General features: G+C 38.4%; 2 protein-coding genes across 2 annotated transcripts in view; one reads left to right on the forward strand and one right to left on the reverse strand.

Moving 5' to 3' along the window:
* LOC109419618 (mucin-2) overlaps positions 1 to 18,273 on the reverse strand; it is a 481,698-nt gene that overhangs the window by 77,125 nt on the left and 386,300 nt on the right. The window lies entirely within an intron of this gene.
* On the forward strand, positions 5,132 to 7,239 carry LOC134287442 (putative nuclease HARBI1). The gene is made up of 2 exons (XM_062849265.1): positions 5,132 to 5,999; positions 6,061 to 7,239. The coding sequence occupies exons 1-2, from the start codon at positions 5,580 to 5,582 to the stop codon at positions 6,799 to 6,801; spliced, it is 1,161 nt and encodes a 386-aa protein (XP_062705249.1). The 5' UTR covers positions 5,132 to 5,579; the 3' UTR covers positions 6,802 to 7,239.

Raw genomic sequence — 18,273 nt, forward strand, 5'->3', positions numbered from 1 at the left:
CCATCGAAAACCCCCTGAGACCCTCTCGGGCCCTATGTAACGCACCTGAGATTCTCCAAAACCCTCGAAAAAGCTTCTGTAACGCCTCCAGAACCCCTGAAAATACTCTGAAACTTCTTAAAGAATCGCCAAAAATCCCATAAACCATCCCCCCCGGACACCATGTAACGCATCTGAGATGCCTTCAAACCTCGAAAACGTTAACCCTCGAACGATCGCGCTGTTGTATTTTGTACAACACGTTGAAAAAATCTCGCTTTTTGTACTCAGCATAAGCGTGGCGCTGACGGTGATGGCCAACCGCGCGAGTTACGGAAGGTTAAAGGGACGTCTTGCGATAGCTTGCTGAAAATACACTGAAACTTCCTAAAACAGCATCGAAAACCCCCTGGAACCCCCTCAGACCTCATGTAACGCACCTGAGACCCTCCAAAACTACCTAAAAAGCTCCTGTAACGTCTTAGGAAATCCGTGAAAATCCTCTAAAACTTCTTAACATGCCACCAAATCCCCTGAAGTCCCCTAAGATCCGATGTGCCACACCTGAGACCTTCTAAAATCACGAAAACACTCCTGTAACGCTATGCGAAAACTCGCTACATCATCTGAAACTTCTCAAACACAATAGGAAACCCCCTGAAACCCCCTCAGACGTCATGTAACGCACCTGAGACTTTCAGAAATTCCCGAAAATGCCTCCGGAGCTCTCCCCTAAAACTTCTTCAGACCCCTATACCGCACCCGAAACCCTTCGAAACCTCGAAAACGCTTGCAAAACTCGCTGGAAATCCTCTGAAACGTTCTAAAATACCACCGAAAACCTCCGCGGACCTCATGTAACGTTCATGAGACCCTCCAAAATGCCTATGAAACGTTCCTGAAGATCGAGATAACAGAAAGCAAATAGGTTTGTATCAGTGTGCTAATATGAATAAGTAGGCTATCGCCTACATCACAGGGTCATAATGACTAAGACACGATGTGTAAATGACTCACACCGAGCAATCTCTAGAGATGCTGTAGAGAACCATCGAGGGGTTCTTTCCACCTCCTTTTATATGGCCGCTTGGGGAGGTTCAGCGGGCTTTTAATGGAATTTCAGGGTTTTTTTTTAATGCGTTACAATGTATTTCATGGTGTTCCAGGACGTTTCGGGAGATTACCTGGGTTTTATGAGGCTTCGTAGGCTCTCAGTTTCCAGACATTTTAAGGAAATTTCAGTGCATTGCAGATGGTTTCAAAGAGGCCCCAATCCTCCACTAAATACATGTACACGTGCTTTGTTTTTTATCAGGTATCTGTTGAGCAGATTTGCCTCTGTTGCTTACTGAAGAAAATCGATTGCTATTGCTAGTTTGAGAAAAGTATGGGACATTCAGATTACACGAAAGTTCGAGCCTTTAACTCCAGCGTGGAATCTGTGCTGTGAAGCATGATGTGAATAAGTGATGAATACTCACCGGTTATAGGTCTTTATAAACAAATCATGCGCAGGGCTATATCTGAGAGAATGCATGGCCCCAGATATCTAGGTGTCATCTTTAGTATGTGTTGCTAACCTTAGATAGAGTGCATTACCTAATATACTCTCTCCGATGACTTATCAAGCGAATTTTGAGAGTAGACGTAAATATATTAAATAGGAGGAAAGGTTTAGGCCAGAGATTCAATACAAGACTGCATATTAATCATGAGGGATAGTCATTGCCGATATCTCTTCTCGACATTGCGTCTAGCAGGGATTAGGAAATTGAGTGTTTGTGGATGCCCCCAAGGGGGAGTCTTGTCACCGCTTTTGTGGAATCTCGTAGCAGATACGCTATTGAGGCAACTCAATAATAGCGGTTTTCCTACTTATGGTTTTGCCGACGACTATCTAGCATTGTTAGTTGGTATGTGTATCACCACCCTTTTCGACCTAATGCAAAGCGCCCTTCAGGTAGTTGAGGGTTGGTGTCGCCAATATGGCCTTTCGGTTAATCAGAGTAAAACATCTATTGTTTTTTTTTACGGAAAGGCGAACCCAAGTATATTAAATGGATCTACACAACTGTTGTTCGGCCAATATTGGCCTATGGATGTCTTGTGTGGTGGCAAAAGGGCGAAGTGAGAACGGTCCAATCAAAGTTAGGCCATCTGCAAAGGATGTGCTTAATGGCGATGTCTGGAGCGTTCTCTTCAACTCCCACGGCAGCGCTCGAAGTTCTCCTTGACGTTGCTCCACTACACATTCATCTCAAATAAGAAGCACTTTCTTGCACTTACCGTCTACGGATACTCTGTCTACTAAATGAAACTCCTGTGAACCGCACATCAACACACACCTCTTTGTTTCCACTTTTGGTGAATTGGGACAAAATTGTCCTTGCTCCAAGTGATCTAACAATTGCTTGTTATTTTCCATATAGGACGTTTTCCACGAAATTCCCTTCGCGAGAAGAGTGGACATCTGGATATCTGGAAAGAAGTATTTCAGACGGCATCGTATGTTACACTGATGGCTCCCTTCTCGAAGATCGAGCAGGTGCTGGTGTTTATTCTCGTGAGCTAAGGCTGTATCAGTTTTACTCACTTGGTAGACACTGCACTGTGCTGAATTTATTTTTGACCACCTTCTTGTATTAAATATTTCCACAGTGCACTCCTCGCTCTTTCACATTAATACCCCTCACCTAGCTTTTCCAGAAATCGACGATGCTCCGATCGCGATGGGGCACCCTACAGCCAAAGGTACCCCCGCTGGGCCAAACCCCAACTGCTTGCAGTGCCAGTAATGCTCGATCATCTCTAGGAAGGTGCAGGTACGTGACGACGATGATGTGAAGAACGATCGGTTGGCGGTCGGTAGGTATAGGTGGTACATTTTCCCACCGCCGCACCGCGTGCTGAAGCTGGGGTTACATGTCGATTTTTCTATTTACTGAATGGCGCACTCACAGCTAGGGTCTTAGCTAGCTTTTCTTTCGATTTGATCGCACTCTGACCGCAGCAAGCGGGAGCTCAAACTAGCAAACTCGACTTAAATCGAGAGTAACTCGACGGATTCTGTTCATAATACGTGTGAGATTGTTTGTACTTGCGGTGGGGCTCGGGGGGTTCGTTTATTGTGTGTCGAATTATGTATGTTTGTAGGCTGATTGGCGGTCTAACGTGCGGATTTCTGCACGGTTCGAAGCTGTTGTTGAGGAGGTTGGAGGTAAGGAAGAAGAAGGAAAATGTGCAACTCTGGCAAGGTATGGTGTGCTGATGGAAATTTATTCCCACGGTTAAATGGTTCAATTGGTTGTGTGATTTTCATAATCATATTTACCGAGGTATTCTAGGTCAGTAGAAAGACTGGCGGATGTTGATCATTTGCAGTCAGAAGCGAACTGTTTAAATAAGCTGTGATTGCATTGAAATGTGGGAGAAACGAATATGCAAGAGTATATCCCGTTGTATCCTCCTATCTTGTATACATCTCTAGAGCAACAATTCTTTATTATGAGGAATCACGATTTCCTGGTTAGGTTGTTATGGTTTGTGATTGTTGTGTTGCAATTAGCACAGCGATGCATATGAGGTTATTAATTCAGAGTAGAAGCAGTAAAAATGCTTAAAATGATCACGAGTATAAGCAGCACAATTAATTTAAGACCACGCCATACAAGATGCTCAGCAAGAATATTGAGTAACAAACATACTAACGTTTCTTAGTACATAGTACTTCTTCGACAATTCCTTCTGAAGTCAAACCTGAGTTCAGCATTAGGTGAGTTTTAACGCTCCTAAAGCCTACCTCAAACCGTTCACCACCGTTCAATTTCGACGAACGGTACCTACGCGGCCCTTGGCAGCTTCCATTTGCATCCTCCATCTTCATCGTCCAACCGTATCGAAATCAAATAAACACATCAGACCCGGCCGCCAGCCACCCGCACCCATCGCCTGAAGACCTCCCGCAGAGAATATCTGCTGCACATGGCGGCGGCGGCTGCATGGACTGGAGTTCCTTCATCATAACTGCATCCTAGAGAGCTGCCGATGGAAAGGAGAGGCTGGCTGAGAGCCTACATGTTAGATGTAACCATCCACCACGACGACGCGACGATTGGCGATTGTGAAACACGGAATCATTAGTGCCATTTACACTTATCAATAAGTTGACTCAACCAAGAGGTTCAATCTTTTCTTCAAACCCATCAAGAAATGCAATTTGATGACAATATTGCTAAATGTATTGCATAAATTTTTATTGAGGAAAAGATGGACGATAATGTTGAATCTTGATGGAATACTGATCAACCTGCAATAGCGAGGATTGAAGTAGAGGGATCCATCCTCAATATTTCCCCTCCTGCAGTTTGATTAAACTCTGCACATCAACCAGTTTTCTCAATATTTCCCCTGAGGTTGTGCCAAACATTTCCTCAATAATTTATTAACCAATCCATATTCCAGCAGTGCAAGGGAGATGGCATTTGTCTCTGGAAACGATCCTGGAGTGCGACTGAGGTAGTGATATAGCTATTCATAATCACGAGAAAGAACATCCAGTCCAGGGCTAGAATGGAAATCGATTTTCTCGTGCAACATTTTTTAAGGGCGTATTTTTGTTAGTACTTATTCCTTGATTATTAAAACTGTGCAGAATGACATTCTTAATTTATAATCGTCAGCTAATTTTTTTTGAAAAATGATATTAATCAAATTTTATGTTTCAATTCCTTGCAATTCAAAATTCATAGATTACTTCTATCCATTTTGATAGCCCGGCATGAATCTTCTTGTACTAATGACATCCATACCTCTTGCTTGTGTTTTTGGTTAAGTTGTAGGATTTTAAAATAAATAGAATATGTCAGATGATATGTTTACATTATATGATGAATAAAATATCGTTCATTTCAACGTTTAACATATGTACCTTTGTTGGACTTTGAATTCCATCATTGAACTCAATTAATCAATTCAGTAACAAATTTTGAAAACGACGTATAATCAATGCAACACCATTGATTATACGTCGTTTTCAAAATTTGTTACAGAATTGTTCATCGTAAAACTTCAAATTTTTGTTACCATTTGCGGACAGTCGCATGACAAAATCGTTGAAGGTAATCAAAAATGATTATAATCTTGTATCGACCTTTAGAAAGCATTGTTCGAGAAATTATTTGAATATCTTCAAGTATGTACATGCAATGCTATTAAGTTTCTTCTTAAAATAGAGATCATGTCATTTTGTCCTTGTGAAAAATCTTATTAGAAAACGGTTTAATGCAGGATTCAGGCTCATAGTTCCAGATCGGAAAAATATTTTTTAAGAGCAATCCACGCATATTCAAAATTATGCAGTATTATAACAAAACAGATTCAATAATGTTTTAGCTGGCTAGCATTTTTTAGGCTTTTGAAAGCAGTATATAGGCCCACTGCGTATACATGTCGAACATCCTTGTGTGGCGCCACCGAGTTTTGTACATCGCTTCGAATTTCATTGATGGAATGATGGAATGACAGAATCACCAAAATCATTTTGATCAATATATTTGAAAGGAGCGAGCGATAAGCATGGTGTCCATTTCATTCAAACAAAAATGGATCCACGTAAGAAAGCCTGTTTTGCAATTATTCTCGCGCTTGGTGTTAAACGTGATAAAAAACGACGATATTGGATGAAAGAGTGGCTTAAAAAGCGCGATGTTTATTCACATGTCGTTCTTCTCAGTGAAATTTCTGTATCAGATCCGGAAGATTTCCTAAACTATTTCAGAATGAATAGTGAGACTTACAACAAACTATTAAATATGGTTGATCCGCTTATTCGCCGCCAAGATACTCATATGAGAAAGTGCATAACTGTGACGGAACGCTTGGCAGTGACGTTGAGATATTTAGCTACAGGAAGAAGTTTTGAAGACTTGAAATTTTCCACTTTGATGTCCCCAGCATCAATTAGCGAAGCCGTTTTGGAAACATGTGAAGCAATAACGTATGTACTCAGAGATTATGTTAAGGTAAAATACCATTGATACATATATTTAGTAAATAGTGTATAGAAGAAAAGTTTATTTTCAGTTTCCCACGACAGCAGCAGATTGGATGGTCATTGCCAATGGATTTGGAGAGAAGTACCAGTTTTGGAACTGCCTGGGTGCAATTGATGGGAAGCATGTCGCCGTTAAAAAACCAGCACATTCAGGATCACTCTACTACAATTACAAAGGATTTCATAGTATCGTGTTACTGGCAGTGGTTAATGCTAAACGAGAGTTTATCATGGTAGATGCTGGCGTTAATGGAAAAATTTCCGATGGTGGAGTAATGTTTTACTCAAAGTTTGGAGAGCTACTGGAATGCAACTCTTTGAACCTACCAGCACCGGCCCCGCTTCCGAACACAACTGCAACGTATCCGTATGTTTTTATTGGAGATGAGGCCTTCGCACTACACCAAAACATCATGAAACCATACGCACAAAAATCGTTAAACGCAGAACGCCAGGAATACAACAGAAGAGTAGCACAATCAAGATCCGTCGTTGAGAATGGGTTTGGTATTCTTAACACCAGATTCGGAGTTTTCCAGAAACCCATTAATTTGGAACCCGAGAAAGCAACAAAAGTAGTATTGGCATGTTGTTACCTGCATAACTTTCTAGCCACTGAGAAATGTCCATGCCCTACACCGGATGAGAATAATGATCAACCTTCTTTAATGGAGGATCTGCAGCGATCTATGAGCAGGAACTGTATCCAATCTGCAAAGGATGTTCGCGACCGTTTGTGTAACTATTTCAATAACGAAGGCAAGATCTAGACACAATCACCAATAATCTTTCACTGAATTAATATTTGAAACACAGAAGCAATGAGTTAGAATTAAATATAACCGATTAACTAAAAAAAATGTTTTTTTTTTTGTCATTGCACTTGTGTCTACACAACACACGACTTCTGTAGTTTGACAGTTTACTAAAAAGTATTCATTTCCATGGACCGATGCATGAGTTCACAACATTTGCGTTTGTACGGCGCCGTGTTTACGAAAAATAAAACTGTTTCCATGGCCTCTAGATAACACGGCACAAGCCAAATGTCAAAAGAGTTAATACAATTTCATTTCAACAGCAGATGTCTTTTTTAGATGATTCAATATTTTTCAGTATCGGGAATTTATTTCGTCGGTTTCGGTTGTTGGCTGTTAACTTGCGCACAACATTTTGTGGAGGGCCTAGAAAATAGCTTGACAGAGGGGGATATGCCACTGTTTACAACTGTCGAACAAAGGCACAAACACTACACTGTCATTTTCTTGAAGAACTCTCAAAGGCCCCCGAAATCAGCTGATTTCAAACGTCTTCTGATTAGGCCTATCCCGAAAAACGATGTCAGAGGGCGAACCAGAACACGGGCGAACCAGAACTTTATTTACCAACCCGCAGATGAAAAGTAATGCAAGCGTAGGCTCTTGAAAGACATGAATAGAATTGTTTCAGAGTGCATCCTTGCTTGCATTTGCTGCGTGAATACCTGCATGACCTGCATTTGTTCACCCATTTGACTTTTGAGAGGTGCCGTGTTATCTGCGACCATCGAAACGAGTTTATTTTCTAGACGTGGTATTTACGGTGGTACCGTGATAAGCTAGTGCATTGGTTCGTAAATACTAGAGATTGCAAAAGTAGTTTGGATGTGTATAAACAAATCATAAATCGCACTTCAATGGAACCTAAAATAATGGGAAACCGTATTCTGGTGCGATAATCTGACAAGATATGGTTTTAAGTTCTTGACTGATTAATAAATTTATTTAAGTGATAGTAGCCTTCCTCAAAATAGTGAAGTATTCGGGCTTCATACATTTGTATATCTTAATCTGGTGTAATCAGATTTACGGTGAAAGTGTAAACACAAGTCGTACTTCTCAGTATCCATCCACACGCTGTTATTAAATAAAATTAGGTAAACAAAAACATCGAATAGTAACATACAACTTTAAGGGCGAATTCAAATTTTACGGTTTAGTGTTACAAACTCGGTTACAAATATGACGAATATCTTAATATTTAGGATAGACACACATGAATGCGAACATAAATTAATAAAAAAAAAACATCAATTACTCGTGAAGGTTTTGAAATAGGTAGTTAACGACTTTTCTAAGATTGCATTATTTGCAGTGTCCATGGTTTCGGCCAAGTCAGTCTCAGGGAGCGATTCTACGTTTGAAATGACGTCATATTGAAGTGGCTCAGCTGGAGGTTCCAGGGTTGATGGAACTTGTGTAATGTAATATATGTACTGGGCATTTTCTTCAATGGTTTCCGTCGGTATGACATGTGTAGTTGGATACGAGTTATTCGGTTCAATAATTTCATAAACTTCCCCAGCATACTGTCCATCAGCAATGTCCATGATCTGAGCATCGTTCACAGAAGCAGACTCCATCTCAGCTTCATTGAATGCAGCGGTTTCTGCATTATCATTATTGGTGATGTTTTGCATCGTATTCGCAACTTCAACAACGAGAACTTTTGAGGAAGTTTTTTGAACCTATGAAGTAAAAATAGATAATAAATTGCTTGGCTACTTACTACTTATGATCATTACTTTTTCAGAATTCCCTGCCTCGGTTTTGAATCCGGAGGAACCGTTTGTTTCTGAAGTGTTCAACACCATGTCCGATTCTCGATTGCTTGGTCCAGCCGTAAAAAGTGAGTTTGAATCGGCGCCATAGAAGGCACTATCGACAACCTCATCGACATCAAACTTCTGAATGTTCTGGTGGTTTATCGGAGAATGTATTCTCGGAGATCGATAAGGAGATGAATATATCAAATCCTGCTAAATATATAGATTATAATGCATTGGAATTAATACATTATAAAGCGTATAATCGCTGTAGAGAATGTTAAAAACTGCTAACACTACTCACTTGCACAAAGTCCGATTTTGCATAGACGAATGAATGTTTCGAACTCGAAGCATCTCTGCGTAAGTTTCCCAAGCTAGCTTCGAATAAAATGTCATTTATAGCCTTTTCAGCAAAAATTCTTTGGGTTCCATCAAGGGTTAACAGTTTTTCGCCCCAGGCCCTAGCGATGGCGGGTATCTCTGCTTGTGTAGCAGGTTGCTCGCTACTTAGATAGTGGCATGCTAATTCAAGCAGCTCGTTTTGTCGGTTTGCGGTACCTGCTTGTCGCTGCCTTTTCACTGGGGCGGATATGTTATCGATTGAGCTTTTGGATATCTTTTGAGGTTGTAAAATTGTACCCGAAGTCGAAGGATTTTCCAATTCACTATCGTAGTTATTTTGAATCTAAAGTAAAATAATAAAATACATAATTCATGCATATTAACAATCATATTGTGTGTTTGAGAAACTCACGGTTTTTAGTTTTTGAACCGGAACTGGTTGCTCATTTCCTTCAAGGAATTTCAGGGCCTCAAAGGTCCATGAGCTGGGGCAATAGACATCACCAGCACCTGCTCCCGATCGCTTTGAGGCGACTATCTTCTTTAAATCCTTTCGGAAATTCGTTCGCAGACTGTTAATTTTTTTCCTTACATCTTCTCGTTTTGCTCCCGGTTTGATTGCCGAAAAAATGGGAATCAATTTATCCAGCGCTGCATTTCGTCGCGTCTTATTCGTGTATGCAGCGTGAGTGCCATTCCACAACTCTGGGAGCGATTCATATGTTTCTATGAAACGCCTTAATACGTCGTTTTTTGACAATTCTTCGTCCGAATAATCTGCATCCACTTCACTATCACTTTTCATTTTGAAATAAAATCTGCACCAGACGAGATAAATGATCAGACCAAACTAAACAAAGGTGCATATCAATTGTGTATTTTTCTATGGAAGTACTTCCATGTTATGGGGCGTTTAGAAACTACGTGAGAAAAATAAAATATTTTATTCATCCCATCTCCATTATAGTATGTCTTATATAACAAGATGCATTTATTATATTATGCGAACTGAATAAGAACTTTCTCTATTACGACTTACGGCATTAGTGAATGGCCCCTAAGTTATACAAAGACAAATGTCGCAGGTCATCAACTATAGACCACTGTAAAACCCTCTCTTGCCATTAAAAAAAAGTTGAATTTCGAATTTCAGCACGGCAAAGTGTAGAAAGTTTTGAAATCTTCTACACAACTTTAAGCAATATAAAAATTAAGATATGTGATACTGGGTGAGAAATACTCGAAGAAATGTTATTTGCTATTGAATCAAGGTATTATTCAATTTTTTCATGATTAAATGTATAATATGCAGCAAATTAAATTTATCGCCATTCAACTTTTTTTTTATCAAATATTGTTATTTTTTGGTTTTAAAAGCTTTTCAAAATTGACATCGTATATTGTGGATTTAGCACCTAATTGCTGTCGGAAGTAACTTTTTTGCCTTCCGATGCCTTTCCTATGCGTTAAACATAACGTCGGAAGTAGTGCGCTGTATAGTAAATCTGATGCTCTATTTAGCGCACTACTTCCGACGTTATGTTTAACCCATAGGAAAGGCATCGGTATTAAAGGTAGTTCTATAAATTACGACACGCAAAAATTATTCGTTTTAGATGTTTCACACAATATATATGAAACCTCTGAAATTGGTGTATGATTCACAGAACACCCTCACGTAATTTTTTAGACAGACCGTAGATTTTAGGCAGACCTCCCTCCGTTTTCAGAGTTTAGTAGTTTATGGACGGGCCCTCTCAAACCTTGACGATCTCTGGTGAACAGAATAATGACACATTTTTTTGTATGGGTTGTCATTTGTATCACACACATTATGTTTCACTTATCTGAATAATTATTAACAATAAGTGCAGTATCAGATATACGCTAATAGCTTTAAACGATGTTGTCTTGCTGATGTGTATGTGACTAAAACTAATTAAAATTATACAATTAACGTTCAAATACACAATGTTTTGTTATCGAAGAATACGCCAATAAAAAATATTGTTCGAGGAAATAAACTCCCCCTACCAGCCCTGCATTTCATGCTTATTCTGTATTGCTGCCTCTATCGCACTTCAGGAAAATTTTTCAAACATGTGCTATCTTTTTCATACTGATGGAAAGGTCTGGATGGTTTGATCAATACTTGGAAGGAAGTGATTGAAGGAATGGTTTGGCCAACGTGGTTTGACCAATATTCGGGAGGGGAAATATTGGAGAAATTATGGACGATATCCTCCCTGGTATTGATATAAATATTTAAGGAGGGGAATTATTGATAAGGTGGTTGACAAGATATGCCTGAGGAGGGGAAATATTGTAGTGAAAATTGTTCAATACGAAGATAGGGGAGAAATTGAAGGATTGTTATCAATATATTTGCGGAGCTATTATACTTTCAATGTTTTCACCAAAACTGCCATTTATGGATCAATATTCGCCCCGTGTGAATGGCGCTATTGAATAGAATTCGCATTCAGCTGGGTCCACTCCATTCATTCGAAACAATCTGCACCTGGGCTTCCACAATTGTATTGCCCCGAGGATCGGTTCGCAGATGGGTTCGCTGAAGTTTTGATTTAGTGGGTACTGTTTCACCAATTTGAAATATCCATTAGATGGAGTTGCGAATTTTGCTCCAAACCAACAACCGCTATTCATGTGACACTTTTGGCAGAGCATAAATTATAAAAGCTTCAAAACTGGTCAATTCAATTATCATTAACCTGCGCTGCTTAATGCTTATTGTCATCGTAAACAATAAAAAACCTCCTCGATCCTTCATACCTTTTGGGAAAAAAATCAAATTGTCCCAAGCTTTGACGGGTCCCATTTCTCTGCATCAAGCGTTCTATTTCACGACACGTTTTGTACTAGGTCTAAAATATCAAAGATGCTCTGATTTTTTTGATACTTGCCTGGTTTTGTTGATCCGATGGTACAAATTGTTCATTGAATCAAATGAATACTATTTGTGACACTCTACTTATTCTCCAAGTAATCAATTTTAACCAGTGCTGTCATGGTAAAATCAGAGCTGGTTACTCAAGATTTCCAAATCTCAGCGTCCCCTATACACTGAAACCTCTTTTTATGCATATGGCTGGGACTGCATAAATTTAAAATGTCCATAAATTAAAGAAGGCATAAAAAAAGAGAAATTTATGCATAATATGCATATGCGCTAAGGTGGTTTCCAGAAAGTTCCCAGAGAGCCCAAAAAAGGGGTTCAAACGGGCTTCAGGGGCATTTTAAGGTGCTGTATCAGGGGATTCGAGGAGCCTTATATGGGCCTTGAGTTGATTTGTTGGCATTTCAAAAGCATTAAGAGGGTTTCAGGGACGTTTCAAGGGGCTTTAAGGGCAAATAAAGATATCTCAGGAGCCTTGAGGGGGTTTGAGGGGCGTTTCAAGGTATTTCAGAGTCATTTAAGAGATTTTCAGGGTGTTTCAGGAACATTTTAAGGGCGTTCCTAGAGATTTAAAGGGTGTTTGATAGCATTTTAGGAGCATTTCAAGGGGTTTAAGGTGCGTTTCTGGGGATTTTTGGATCCTATTAAAGACGTAAAAAAGGGTTTCAGAGGCATTTCAAATTGAACATGATGATTTCAATGGCGTTTCAATGGAGATATCAGGGGCGTTTCGAGGCATTTCAGGTCAGGGTCGTATAAGGGGGTTTCAAGAACAGCTTTAAAACAAAGGGGATTTCGGGGGCGTTTGAAAAAAAAAATATTTTGATGGGGTCTCCAAAACTTCCTAAAATACCTCTAAAATCCCCCTTTAACCCCATCGGACCCCACGTAACGCACACGAAACCCCCAAAAACTCATTTGTAACGCTTCCGTTACGCCTCTGAATCCCACCGACAATGCTCTGAAATTTCCTGAAATGCTCTAAAAACTCCCTTAAACCCCATCGAACCCCATGTAACACATCTGAGACCCTCCAAAATCCCCAAAACTGATTACATCCACAAATTACTTTAAGGTTTCTTTAAAGCTTTATTTAAATATTTCTCTCAGTATTTCCTAGAATGATTCAAGCAAGAATTCCCCCAAAAATTACTGCAGTATCCCTATAAAATGCATGCCCATGCATTTACTTCAAAATTTCTCCAAGAATTTTCTTAGGTTAGAAGTTTCTTAAAAGAATCATCTAGAAACTAGTCTTCGAGTTTTTTTTTTCAGAAATTCCTCCTGGGATTCCTTCAGCGACGTTTTAGGAAATATCTTGAAGGATTCAAATTCAGATTTTTTTCCAGGAACTCTTTCAGGAATTATTATTGGATTTTTTTTTTCAGAGTTTCCTTCACGTGTTATTCTCTCAGGTATTTATTAAGAATTTACTCTAGAGATTCCAAAAATTTCACCAGAGGTTTCTCCAGGAATTGCTTAGAGTTTATGCAGACCTTACTTCAGGGTTTCTTTCATATTTTTTTTCGGTGATATTAATTTCAGAAATTTCCCCTAAAAATTCTCTTAGAAATTCCTGCATAAATTACTCCAGAATCTATTGTTTGTCACTTAAAAAAATCAAAGATTCTTTAAAAAAATAATGTGTGCTTCCAGAAATTTATTCAAAAGTTCTTTAAAAAAATCCAGGATGTTTTTTTGTTTCTGTGGAATTTTCTCCAGAGATCTCTTAGAAATTTATTGATGTATTTTTTCAAGAATTCCACCAGTATCATTGTTAGCAGTTTCTGCAGAAATTTTAGCAGGCAATTTTAAGAGATTCCTTCAGAAATTTATCTACGCATATCTGCAGGAATCCTTTCATATATATCTTAAGCAATTTTTCCTCCTGAAGAAGTCACTGATTTTTTTTTTCTAGGCATTAAAGAGGTATCTTAAGGAGTTTCTTCCAGTACTTTGTCCAGGAATCGCTCTAGAAAAAACATCAAAAATAATTTCTTGGAATTTCCAACGGCAACAAGGAGTTTTTTAAAGAAGGGAATCCTTCGAATTCATACAGAGATATATTTAGGATTTCCACCAGAGATTCTTTCCGAAATTCTTTTTTTCTGAAATAACTTCGGAAAAAACCCCTAGAGGAATATCTGGAAAAAAATCCTGCATGAATCTTTGAAGGAACCCTAGGAGATATTTCTCACAGAGCCACAGTAGCAGTTGAAAAAAATGGGTAGTAATTGCTGCAGGTATCCCAGAAGGAATTTTTCATGGAGTTCTTGGAGGAACCCTTAGATGAACTCTGTAGGAACCCTCTGTAGGGCTTTTTTTTAAGATAATTTATGTAAAATTCCATGAAAGAACTGTTGAAGAAATCCCTAACTGAAATTTCTGAAGAGATGCCTCAAAACTCAGACTGAAGAAGTATCTGAAGATATTTTTGAAAGAATCCCTGACGAAATATCAGAAGGAATCCGAGCGGAAATTTCTGAAAGAATCTCTGAAAGATTTTCTTCTGAAGATTAATGCAGAAGTTCTTATTTTTTTAATCCTTGGAACATCCCTTCATCGATATCTATGATCGACTGGTTCCTCCTAGAATTGCTTTATGGACTTCTCCAAGCTTTCTTCCTGAATTTATTCAAGAAATTCCTCGAAAAAAGTCTGTAGGAATTCCTCGGAAAAATCCGTTTAGATTTTTTTTTCTGACAATTTCTTCCTCCAAAAATTACTTTAAAAATTCTTTATAGATTTCTATAAGGATTCTTACGCATATTTCTCCATATTTTATTCCAATTCTTTCAATGATTCTATCAGGAAGTCCTCCAAAATATTCTCTAGGAATTCAAGGAATGTTCCAGAAGTTCCTGCTAAGATTTGTCCGGAATTTTTCCACAGAATTTTTGAAACTCTTCCAAGCAGTTTGTCCTAGGAATCCTCAGGAAATTGCTCAAAGTTATTGTCCAGAGATTCATCTATGTATTCATATTACTTCTTCAAAAAACTTTCCTTTAAAAGTATCCAAGTATTCCGGCAGGACTTGTCTTTTCTAAAGAAGGATTCTCGCAGCCCTCCAGGAAATCCAATGATTTATCCCGGTATTCTTCCAAAGATTTTTCCCTTAAAGCATTCCTCAATGAATTTTTCCATAAACTCTTGTTGGATTTGCTTCAACGACTTCCCGGAGAAGATCTCCTGCTGTATTGGTTAAAGCACAAACCTTTCACGCCGAGGGCTTGGGATCGAATCCCACTCCTGACAATGCCACGAAAATGTGAGTTCTTCCTTCGTAAGGAAGAAAACATTGGGTCCCAAGATGAACTAGCCTAGGGCTAAAAATCTCGTTGATACAGATAAAAAAGACTCCCCCAGAAATTATTGCAATAACTCATTTCTCTTCGGATGCCATAAAAATTTTCACCAGAGTTTGGTTTAGGAATCCTTTTAATCCTAGTCATGTATTGGGATATGCATAACCCAGTCAGACTTGCTGCGCGTTCCCTACGTCAGCGTAGTGCACTTCAGCTAATGCACGAAGAAGCTAAAAGACCCCTCAATGAATTTTAAGAGTAGTAGGGTAAGTGCTCAAATTATGGCTATAGTACCAATTATTCGCCATAGTTGATTTTCACCTTTTAACGATGTAAATCAACAAGAAAAAAATATGAACAACATATCACGTTCACAAAAGATGGTTGCACTCATTTAAACTCCACATTTTGCTCAAATTATGGTAGGAATAATTCATTTTCCTTAAAATTTCGGTGCAATTTTTCGCCATAGTGTACCAGTTATGGCTAATCCCATAAGGAATGCATACAAATAGTGCGAAAAGGAACCGAAGATAACAAATGTAGCCATAACTGGTACAGGGCACACTGGTCATTGGCACACGCTTTAATAAATACTAAAAGTAGTTTTGACTCCGTTTCTATATGTTTCCTGTAAAGTATGCTAGCTCAGCTATCTTTTAACATATTGGTGACATTCGTTGGTCTTCTTGTTATTTTTATACAAATAGTTTTCCTTAGTTAGTGCCATAATTGGTACAGGCACCCTACTTGAAACAAAAATCCTGAAAAAAGTTGTGGAACCGTTTTTTTTTTATTTTCATTTTGGAAACATTATTTGAAAGTCTTTTGTGGCATACTTGGTAGAAATATTGAATAGTACAAATGAACGAAAGCGTGGCAAAAAGACTTCATAAGTCAATAGATAAATTTTGGAGTAGTCGTTGATAGATTTTTCGACAAAAAATCCGGAGAATAAGCTTAGAATTAGGAAGTTTCTTCAAGAATTCCCCATGAATTCACCTGCGAATTTTTTCTCAGAAAAACCGCCCAAGAACTCGTACGGAAAAGTTCTCAAGAGATTGCTAGAGAAATTTCTCCAGGGAAGCCTTCTGAAATACTACAAGGAATTCCTCCAAAAATTTCATAAAAAATCTTTTGGAAAATTTAACATGGATTGCTTCGGAAATTCCTCCATTATTTTCTTTAGACGTTGATCCAGATATTATTTCATAAATTCTTCCAGGACTTTTTGAGAAATTGCTCCAGAGATGCCACCGAGAATTGATCCAAGGGTTCCTCAAGGTAATGATCTACGGTTTTTTACGGAAATTCCTCACAGTATTCCTTCATGGATACCTTTGGATTTGTTTACGGATTCTCTCAAGCATTCTTTCAAAAAAATTAGTAATTAAAAGAAAATTCAGTTAAATACTGTTCCGTTTAATTTCAATAAGGTGTTTGCCGATACCTATTCCAACTCCAACTGTAAGGTCATCTTCGGTGTCTCGTACTTTACTCGACTTGAACAAGATAAGACTCAAGATAAGACTTGACAAGACTCAAGTCGAGTCAAGTGCAAAACACTGAAGACGACCTTGTAGTTGAGGTATGCATAAAGTTTGAGCTAAACGGCGCAGTATTTAACTCCATTTTCTTTTACTTGCAGATCTTCCACTAACACGCTCAGGTTTTATCATCAATTTCACCAGTATTAATGGGGCACGTTCGGTGTAGTACTAGATTTGTAGTAATGAGCTGAATTTTTGTATGGTGAGAAGGTCAATTCTCCGTTTCTGCAATGAAATGGTGCAGAAAGCGTGGGTATTATTATTCCTTGCCTAATTTGATGCTGTTTGAGCAAAACTTTGAATAACTATGTCGTTTATGTTGCAAGAAATGGAGAAAACACCCCACTCAAGAGATGTTTCTATACACAGTTTATTAATTTTATCCTCCAGATGTTGATCCAGGGATTTCCTCAGAAGCTCCTTTAAAATATCATCCATTTTTTATTAAGGGATGTCTCCAAAAGTTCTTCTTACAATATTTATCTCAAGCGATTCCAAGAATATCTCAAAAGATTATTTTGTGAATTCCACCAGGGGTTTTCCAAGGAATTTCTTCGGAAAATCCTCCTTTGATTTCTTCATAAACATATATTTCTTTAGATAATCGTCAACTTCAAAATGTCTACAGGAGTTCCCCTACCAAACCATTTAGTGTAGCTTAAAGTAGTTCCTTCTGAAATTTCTTTGGTAATATCTCCAGGGGCTCTGGAAAAAAAGTCCTCCAAGGAATAGAAATTCCAGCAAAAATTTCTATAGAAATACTTATCGGGGTCATTCTTCCACCTTTCAATCACCGTATGTCCGTCCGTTGAGAGGCTCCCGTCATAATCTGTACAGATTTTGGCTCGCGGTACGGAAATGTTGCGGGATGCGATGGGCTTCTGGAAAAACTATAGTATTTGTTGGAAACTGCACAGCAGCTTTATTTTCGTTTCTTCCAGGCGTTTATTTTTTTTTTTTCAGAAAGAAGCGGGTCAACTGTTTTCGCATCGGTTTGTATCTTTCTATGTTCTGCCAAGTTCTATGTATATTAAGTACTCAATATAGTAAAATATTTTGCCTGATTCAGTGTATGTTAGCAATTTGCATCTACCAAAATCATCCCAAGTGAACAATTGCACATGACGCATTTTATGCCACCCCAGCCGGCAATTTGGTTGCTATATTGGAGTTGCAAATGAATTAGCCACACATATACAGGGGATAGACAAAATGATCGGGACAGGCAAAATTTTCTTTTTTCAAAAAATGTCCAATTAGCTGTAACTTTTCGAAAAGTGCATCAAATTTTCTCAAATTTTTACTATAAGTTTATCAACTAGTTGTGTAACAGTGGACAGAATTTGGAAAAGATCGGGCTTTTCTGCACGAAGTAATAAGCATTTTAGAAAAAGGTAAAATTATCCGATAGCCAACTTTGAGCTGTTATATCTCCGGATTCAATAAATCGAATGCAATGAAGTTTTGTCCATTTATGACTTATATAATGGGCTTTGAAAAACGTTCGACTCAACTTTAAATTATTAACAAGAGAAAAAGTT

Source organism: Aedes albopictus, chromosome 2 (genome assembly GCF_035046485.1).
Source record: "Aedes albopictus strain Foshan chromosome 2, AalbF5, whole genome shotgun sequence".
In the NCBI taxonomy this organism is placed as follows: domain Eukaryota; kingdom Metazoa; phylum Arthropoda; class Insecta; order Diptera; family Culicidae; genus Aedes; species Aedes albopictus.

Bases quoted from the DNA above. Each gene is read 5' to 3' on its own strand.
- LOC134287442 (XM_062849265.1), top strand. From the start codon at position 5,580: ATGGATCCACGTAAGAAAGCCTGTTTTGCAATTATTCTCGCGCTTGGT. The intron at 6,000-6,060 runs GTAAAATACCAT...GTTTATTTTCAG, and splicing joins TACTCAGAGATTATGTTAAG to TTTCCCACGACAGCAGCAGA.